Source organism: Oryzias melastigma, linkage group LG9 (assembly GCF_002922805.2).
Source record: "Oryzias melastigma strain HK-1 linkage group LG9, ASM292280v2, whole genome shotgun sequence".
NCBI lineage: Eukaryota > Metazoa > Chordata > Actinopteri > Beloniformes > Adrianichthyidae > Oryzias > Oryzias melastigma.
In genome coordinates, this window is record NC_050520.1 from 3,812,036 (window position 1) to 3,821,326 (window position 9,291).

General features: G+C 41.8%; 1 protein-coding gene and 1 long non-coding RNA gene across 5 annotated transcripts in view; one reads left to right on the forward strand and one right to left on the reverse strand.

Annotated features, from left to right (window-relative positions):
• The window catches only part of kank1a (KN motif and ankyrin repeat domains 1a), a 42,139-nt gene extending 39,118 nt beyond the window's left edge, over positions 1-3,021 (forward strand). For all 4 annotated transcript variants that reach the window (XM_024275974.2, XM_024275973.2, XM_036213456.1 and 1 more), the window contains 3 exons: positions 692-892; positions 971-1,069; positions 2,568-3,021. In XM_024275974.2, coding sequence (XP_024131742.1) covers positions 692-892; positions 971-1,069; positions 2,568-2,630 — 363 coding nt within the window. In that variant the 3' untranslated portion in view covers positions 2,631-3,021. The remainder of the gene's footprint in view (positions 1-691; positions 893-970; positions 1,070-2,567) is intronic.
• A 692-nt stretch (positions 3,022-3,713) lies between these two features.
• LOC112148698 overlaps positions 3,714-9,291 on the reverse strand; it is a 6,040-nt gene continuing 462 nt past the window's right edge. Inside the window, exons 2-3 of the long non-coding RNA XR_004948402.1 lie at positions 5,109-5,364; positions 3,714-5,045 (exon numbers count right to left, since the gene is read on the reverse strand). This is a non-coding gene — a long non-coding RNA (uncharacterized LOC112148698). The remainder of the gene's footprint in view (positions 5,046-5,108; positions 5,365-9,291) is intronic.

Here is a 9,291-nt window from a genome sequence, read left to right on the forward strand (position 1 = left end):
CGACGGGTGGAGGAGGGCGGCGGATGAAGCATGTAGTTTTTTTAGACAGAGCTATCATAATCAGGGGTGGAGCTTCTAAGCCACGCCCCTCAGAGGAGATTTTGGAAACAGAGGCTTCAGATCAACATGAAAAATGTCTTTTTAAGACATTTAGGTTGAAGGATTTTGGTTAAAAACTTCATAATCATCATCAAAGCTCTACTGGGAACGTTTTTCTTTCCTTCAACAGTTTGAGTTTTGGTGGTAAAGTCGCTGTGATGAGATGTTTCAGGTCTCCTTTGGTCTGAAACCTTTTCCAGTTTTGACTGACTGAGAAAGTCTCTGGTTCCTCTGAACGCCGTCTGGATCATAAGAATCTGTGAAGATTTTATGTTTTAATTCTTTGTTTTGAATAAAAAAGAAAATGTGACAAAGTAAATGTAAGTAAATTCCCTCCTTCATGCTTTCCAGTTACTATAATCCAACTTCTGTTTGGAGTTAGTGACACTTTTCTGGTCCAAGTTCAGATGTTTCAATAAATCAATGAATATTAATCACATTAAGACACAGAGGAGTTTCTGTCCTCATGAAGGTCACGACCTCAGTTAAAGGCTTCAGCTGTGAACTCGTCAGGAGTTTTCCTCCTTCGGTTCCTTCATTTTTCCCGCCGTTGCTCCGAGTCATTTCCTGTCTAACGGCCCCTCCTCCTCAGGCGGGTCAGACGGGGCTCATGCTGGCGGTCAGTCACGGCAGGATGGACATGGTCCGGGCGCTGCTGGCCCACGGCGCCGACGTGAACGTCCAGGACGACGAGGGCTCCACAGCGCTGATGTGCGCCAGCGAGCACGGACACGTGGAGATCGTCAAGCTGCTGCTGGCTCAGCCCGGATGCGACGCCACGCTCAGCGACGGCGTGAGTTCAACAGGCGCGGCGGCCCCGCCGGCGGTTTGATCCCTTCGGCTGATGAGGAACTCTGGTTCTGTGTTTCAGGACGGGAGCAGCGCTCTGTCCATCGCTCTGGAGGCGGGGCATAAGGACATCGCCGTGCTGCTTTATGCTCACGTCAACTTCTCCAAAGCTCAGTCCCCGGTAGGATTCTCCGTCTGGAGCTTCACTGCAGGCTGTGGCTCAGACCAGAGCTGTCAGGAGATCCATTTTTAGTGGGATTAATGTATTGTGATCTGTAATTAATCTAATTATTTCAATTGCAATGATTTTTAACCCATAATAGCTGCTAAAAGCTTCATTTTGAGGTATTTTATTTAAGTTTGTGACATTCTGGCGCAGCAAAAGATCAAAATAAAACTAGAAAATCTGCATTACCTGCGATAATACTAGAGTGAATCTGCTGAATGTGGTCGCTGAAGATGCTTTGGCAATTTAGGAATCGCTAAAACAATGTTCATATTTTGAAGCCCAATGAGGCAAATTCTTTTGTGATTTTGGGCTATATAAATAAAATTGAATTGAATTGAATTGAATTTGCTGAAAGTGCTACAATTATTTGTATAACCCCCTGAAATTTTAACTTAACCATAAACTTAGCCCCAAAACACCTCAAATTGCCTTAAAATGCTAACACTTTGGACGATGCTAAAATATTAGCTTGACTCAAAGTTGGGACAAAAACATCTCAGTAGATTTTAAATTAACCAAAAAGCTAGCACATCCTAAAATACTAACTCAACCCAAAACACCTCAGTGGATGCCAAATTAGCCAAAAATGCTAACAGGTTGCTAATATATTAGCTTAACACCAAATAACCAAAAAAACAACAAAAAAAACATAGTTTAGTCAAAATAGCTAACATGTAGCTGAAATATTAGCTACACTCTTAGTAAATACCAAAATCGTCCAAAAAGCTGCAGAATGAAAATTTTTTAAACTTTAAAACTGTAACTTTTTAACATAAATATAAATAATAAAAAGTCAGGAATATTATTCCAGAATAAATCAACTTAAACCTTAAATAACTTAAATATTAACTAAAATATTGGCTAAATGCTTAAATTAGCCTAAAAAACAAAAAAAGCCTGAATTATCCAAACAGCTAGCATGTAGCTGAAATATTAGCTAAACTCCAAAATAGCCTAAAAAATCTTAGTAAATACCAAATTAATCCACAAAAGCTAGCAGTATAACAATTTTTAAAACTTCAAAACTGTAACTTTTTAACATAATTATGAATAATAAAAAGGCAGGAATATTATTCCAGAATAAATCAACTTAAACCTTAAATAACTTTCAATATTTTACTCTCCATAAAAATATATTTTGTCAAAATGATACAAGTTAGAAATGAGAACAAGATAACATCGGGTCATTAATAACAATAAAATGATCTGGAGGGCCGGATAGAATTACCCAGAGGGCCGGATCCGGCCCCCGGGCCGTGACTTTGACAGGTTTGCTGTAGATGTTCTGGAAGCAGATGGAGATGTTAGAAATGATGCTGAGGCTGGAGATACCAGGAAAGAGGAGGTTGATGGAGGGTTCAGTGTGGCGCCCCCTAGAGGACGCGTCTGGAAGACACAGTAGAAAAGTTCCTCCAAATACAATCGGATCTTCATCCAGGTTTCTCTGCAGGGAACGCCACGGCTCAGCAGGAAGACGTCGCCGAGCCCCACCCGGCGGAGCGTCTTTGATTAGCCCCGCCCCCTCCACCGCTGCTTTCGTCTGCCTCAATCCACCAATGAGATTCCAGCAGATGTTTGCCCAAAGTGTCCTTCAGGCGTCTGCGGCCGTGGAGATGCAGATCCTCCTTTTCTACCTTCAGTCTGTTGACCAATCAGCTTTCTGCCCCCCCTCCCCCAACTCTGTATGTAAAGAGAATCTCAGTATTTGTCTCATTAATCCATGAAGTTGAATATTTATCAGAGTCTAGTTTGAACGCAGAGATCCTTTCTTTGTACAGATGCTGCTCTCTGTCTGCTCTCTGTAAAATACGCCGTCTGTCTGAAGTTCTAGAAGGTTCTGCTGTCTGTCTGAAGTGCCTTCACTTTGCTTTGTATCAATAAACTCTATTAAAGTCTAAATCTGATCTGGATTCTGATCCGTCTGTGAGAACGGAGAAGCTCAGAAGCTGCTTCAGATCTTCTGGTTCTGCGGTTCTTCCAGGTGTAACCACGCCCCTCTTTGGGTTCACCTTCAGCCCAGTTTTGCTGCGTTCAAGAGATGCTGGAAAGCTGGGATGTTTGGACTTCAGCTGATGTTCTGATGAGAGAAACCGGGTTTTCCAGTGAACACAGAAGCTGTGAGCTGACAGGTCTGCAGATGAAAACATGATGGTGTCATGAGTCCAAATCCTGCAGAACGCTGCAGTCAGGACCTCATCAGAACCCCTGCAGGTGTACCTGAGTGGCTAAGCTCCTCCTCCTGGAGCCCCAGAGCCCCACCCATGAAGGCGCTCTGATCTCCATGAAAGCATCTGAAGATGCTGAAAATAATGGCTAAAAACGCTGAAGCTGATAGCAGATAAAATATTAGCTAAATGTCAAATTAGCCTAAAAAATCTTAATAAATGTCAAAATAGTCCAAAAAGATATCAGAATGCCAGTTTTTAAAACTTTAAAACCGTAACTTAACATAAATATGAATAATAAAAAGTCAGGAATATTATTCCAGAATAAATCAACTTAAACCTTAAATAACTTTCAATATTTTACTCTCTATAAAAATATATTTTGTCAAAATGATACAAGTTAGAAATGAGCTCAAGATAACATCGGGTCATTAATAATAAAATAAAATTACCTGGAGAGCCGGATCCGGCCCCCGGGCCGTGACTTTGACTCTGAGTTTCCGGTTCTGGTCGGACAGGCAGACCTGCTCCTGTCTGAAACACAGAGACTCATGGATGTGTTGTTGATGCTGCAGGCGGCGTTCCAGCGCCTCCTGCTGGACGGACGGATCGGCTTCAGAAAATGTCCAGATCAGGTTTTTGGTTTAAAATGTTTAGTGAGTTTGACTGAGAGGATCCGCCCCTTTTGATAGGATACATATTTCTGAATATTAAATTCTGCTTTTGTTTGACGCTCTGATGATGATCAACAGAAACAGGTCCTTAGAAAATAGAAAAAAATAAAATCAGGTTTTTTTTTTCAAATCATAAAAAATGTATCTGCCAATGAAGTAAGAAAAAAAAATCATCCTTTAGAATAAAATTCTAGTCAGAACAAGACTAGAACATCAAGAAATGATTTTTTAAATTAAGATTATTTTATTAAAACACTTGAGACTTAAGTTAATTTTTCTTTAGTCTTTTTTTCAGGTTTTGCAGTGAGAGGATTAACTGGAGAACATTGACTTAAAAGAAGTTATTCCAAATGTCCAACAAGAGAAAGTCATTCTTGTCTGCTGTTGTTTAGGAATACATTTGCTTCACTTGAAGGTTCCTGTTTGGGACAGGAAGTCTCTTATTTTGAAAGAAAGTCATGTGAGCTTCTGTCAAGGATAAAAAGCTACTTTACACTATGAGAAAATTCGATTTTATATCAATATTAATGTAATTATTTGCACCCAAAAATAAATATAATTCATATTTATTGTTTCAAAAATGACGATGCAATGATGCAAGGTGATATCAAATGTTCCTAAATGGAAAAAGGATTTCAGGTTTGGATCAGAACCAAACGACTCCGGATGAGAGGAAGAAGATAGAAGCTGTTTGATGTTTTTCTTTTTTTCTTTTCCTCCATGTTTTCTAAACTTCTTCTCATCTCAGCACTGAGAAGGTCGGGTTCAAATCCGGCCCGGTTCTGTCTGCGTGGAGTTAGCGTGTTCTGTTGGTCATGTGTGGGTTTTTCTTCAGCGTTCTTCCTCAGTCCATCAGTGAGACAAAAAGATTCGGAATGATCTCTAATCTGTGAACTTCTGAAGGTTTAGTGGGTTTGGAAAATGTTTGGTCGGGGGGTGTAAATATGGTTCTGCAGTGGACTCTGACCTCAGAACCTGCAGGTCCGTCTGGACTCGTGCACGTTCGGACTGAAGCTTTTTGATTTGCTGCTTGTGGTCTCTTTGCTCCGCCCCCAGCTGCTGACACTCCTCCGTCAGCTGATCTGCCGCCTGCAGAGGACCACACATGATCAGACCTGAGAACTCCCAAACGTCTCCTGAAGTTCTCCTCACCTTCTCGTGGATGCAGCTGCAGCGCTCCGTCTGCCGGAGCACGCTCTCCAGCACCTGCACGTCCACGCCCGCTGACGGCTGCGCAGACGCAGCCAGGAGTTCTCCTCCATCAGGAGCTGCAGCCGCTCCAGCAGCCGTCTGACCTGACCTTTCACCTCCTCGTTCTCCTGCAGGATCCTCCTGGAGCTTCTGCTCCACCTGCTGCTGCACCTGTGCTGCTAGGAGCTCCGCCCCTCTGTCCACGCCCCACTGCAGCCTGACGCAGAAACCACAAGAGTTTGGTTGAACGTGAGGCCGTCTAGGGGGTGCTTCCTCCAGCATCAACGTATCTCCACGATAACAGTTTAGATAAAGCTCAAACAGGAGTGACCACAAAGAGACCCAAATGTTGCTCTTCATTCTGATAAAAGACCATGAAAACTGGGAAATATTTCACACTCCCGCCGGAGGGAAGATTAGCAGACAGACACGGAGCTTTTCCCAGAAGAGGACGTCATAGAAAGGTTTCTCCAAGGTCAGACGGAAAAACCAGAACCTTCTGAATCACTCCACATCGGAACGGAGCAAAGCTGGAGCACGGCGGCGGAGGGACCATGATGTGGGCTCGTTTTTCAGCTGTCAAGTTAAACATCTCAAAGCCAGTGAAACCTGTAGAACACATGTCAAAAATTACCCTCCAGGTAATTCTATCGGCCCTCCAGATCATTTTATTGTTATTAATGACCCGATGTTATCTTGAGCTCATATATTTTTATGGAGAGTAAAATATTGAAAGTTATTTAAGGTTTAAGTTGATTTATTCTGGAATAATATTCCTTCCTTTTTATTATTCATAATTATGTTAAAAAGTTACAGTTTTAAGTTTTAAAAATTAGCATTCTGTTAGCTTTTTGGAGTATTTTAGCATTTATTAAGATTTTTTAGGCTATTTTGGAGTGTAGTTAATATTTCAGCTACATGCTAGCAGTTTCGGCTAACCCTTTTTTTTAAGTTTATTTTAGGCTAATTTGGCATTTAACTAATATTTTAGCTGACTATCGGCTTCAGTGTTTTTAGGTATCAATTTCAGCATCTTCAGCAGCCAAATTCAGCTTCCAGCATTCACACTAGCATGATCGCAGGCTTCATTCTCTTCATTTGACAGAGAACAGTTTACTTCCAGCTCTAACCAAATGAAGTCAATTCAATCGCCATGTTTTCACGATACAGACGCCGCCATGTTGGAGGCAGCTGTCATCAATAAGCAGTGAATTGTCCGTGTCAGTCTGAGTCATCGTTTCTATGGAAACCACTCTCACCAATCAGGAGTGAGCTTGTTGGAAGGCCACACCTCTACCTCTTAAAAGCAGGATGCACAAAATCTGTCGAATGTTTAATTTGGAGGTGGGGCCAGCAGGCTCCGCCTACTTCCATTGAGGCATCTGATTGGCCAGTTTATAACTTCAACTATAGAAATAAATATGATTACAAAATGAAGATAATGAAGAAGACTGCCACAGACTGCCGACCTGTCCAGGGTGAACTCCGCCTTCGCCCATCAGCGGTCGGGTTAGGCTCCGGCACCTCCGTGACCCCGAAAGGGAAGAAGCGGTCAAGAAAATGAATGAATGAAGAAGATGTTAAAAAAAGGTATCAGATCCAGAATGTTTGTTCTGACCAATAGAAAGGCTGAGTCACAGCTGTTTGTTTCTCTATTGAAGTCTACGGGATTTTGGCTTCTTGGAGACGTTCCAAACAGGAAGTGGAATCACTCAGTCCAGTTCTCATATACAGTCAATAAGCTGTTCCCATTCAATAATTTGACAAACCGACTCCACCCCTTTTATTTTATTGTCCAATTATATTCTATTAGGACTGCACGGTGGCGCAGTGGTTAGCGCTCTTGCCTCACAGCGAGAAGGCCCCGGTTCGACTCCCGGCTGGGACCTTTCTGTGTGGAGTTTGCATGTTCTCCCCGTGCATGCGTGGGTTTTCACCGGGGACTCCGGCTTCCTCCCACCGTCCAAAAACATGCTTCATAGGTTAATTGGTGACTCTAAATTGCCCCTAGGTGTGAATGTGAGAGTGGATGTGTGTGATTGAGGCCCTGTGACAGACTGGCGACCTGTCCAGGGTGTACCCCGCCTTTGCCCATCAGCAGCCGGGATAGGCTCCGGCACCCCCGCGACCCCGAAAGGGACAAAGCGGTCAGGAAAATGGATGGATATATTCTATTAAAGCCTTCACCAATCCAACCAAATAATGTCATGTTAACAATGTGGGCGGGGAAAGCATTGTTTGCATGGAAATCATATGTAAAGCAAATGTTGGACAAACATTGGATGTGGGTTGTACAAAACACGCTGGGCGGGGCCACAAGCTTCCTGCTCCGCCTCTTTCCGAAGCTTCCACCTGCAGAGCTGGAATCTGGATCCGAACTGTTCGGCTGATTAGCTCTGATGCTGCAGCGCTAATGCTAGGTTGGGAGTGTGAGGGGCTGTAAGCTAGAGGGAAAGAGTGTCAACCAATGGATAATGGGAAATAGGGGCAGGTTTGCCTCACGCTAACAGACTCCGAGGTGAATTTCTCATGAACTCCTGCCACTCTGCAGAAACTATGACCGAGAAAAACAAGACAAGTGTTTGGATATTGACTGGAAACAGCATCATCATAACTACAGAAAACACTGGGAACGATTTGGAAATTAATCAGAAGATGACGTTAATGTCATGAATCTTCATTGTTGACTGAGGAAAATCCACATTATAATGACAGACGTTCAGGTGTGCTGTGACAGATGTTCAGGTGTGCTGTGACAGATGTTCAGGTGTGCCTTGACATATGTTCAGGTGTGCCGTGGTAAATCATTCATTTTCACTGATCTAAAAACATTTTCTATCACCAGGAGATCAGCTCTGTTCACATCCAAACTGGCCCTGATAAATCGCTGAATAGTTAGGATTATGAAAGACCATAAAATACTTTATTTGTGTTTATTTGATTCCAATAAAGACTTTTGGATAAGAAGGACGGTCTGCTATTTAGCCACAGCTGGCTGTTTTATGGAAAAGTTCCGCCCCTCCAACTCCAATCATTCTTGGGGGCTTAATCATATCATCAGTCTGACCAATCAAAAGTTGTTAACAATCATCCTCACTTTTTTGGATAATAAAGTCTCAGTTTCAACAAAAATAACAGCTAGAGTTTGTGTTCGCGGTGTAGCTTCCTGTGGGATGTGGTGTCAGACTGTGGAAAAAGTGAACAAAATAATGAAGCTCAGAGACGTGAGTTTGTCCAGCATCAGCGTCAGTTTTTGCACTGCATCTCCCACAATGCACTGGGTTAAAATGACAGCACTTCTGCTTCATGCTACTAAACTAAAATGATTTATTCACCCAAAAATTAATACAAGATATTTTTTAAAGTTGCATTTTGCATTAGTAAAAAAAATAAAAATAAAACTTCAAAATGTTCACTTTTTGTGTTGTGGAAAAAACATTTAAAGAAATGTATATAAAAACATAAAATTGCCTAATAATACATGTATTAATAAATTAACAAAAGGAAAAACAACTACTTGAGCAAATTTTTGACTGATTTAGGTGAAAACTATTATTGAAAACTATCACAACTTTTGTTACAACATTTAGGAAAAACAACTTCCAACGTTTCTGCTTGAATTATTCAAAAAATTGTTGTGAAATGATGGAGAGACTCAGTACAGGCTATATAGAGTTTCTAATGTTTTACTTATTTAGATGCTGGTGTGCCGCAGAATCTTTGTCAAGGAAAAAGTGTAGCTACCTCGGGACAAAAAAGGTTTTAATCACGATACATGAAATGTCTCATTTACCTAATTAGTTTTAAAAAAAGCAAAACTGGTTAAAATGAAAACTTAAAAACATTTCTTAAGCAGAGGACAGACTCCTTCCAGCAGCGAGTGAAACATCCTCTTTTGTCGTGAACTTGAACGCCTCACGTCTCCAAGTCGTCGGTCAGAACCAGAACTCGGACTAGAGTCACATAGAAATCCTTCTCTGTCTTCACGCTCGGTTTGAACGGCGGGAGTCACGTGACTGTCCTTTTCCAGTGCTTTGTTATCCTCTGATATCTTCTTCGTCTCTTTTTTAGTTTAGATATTTTTATCGATGAAAACGAAAAACAAAAAGTTCTCGACTGAAGCAACAGTTCCTTCGACGGCTGC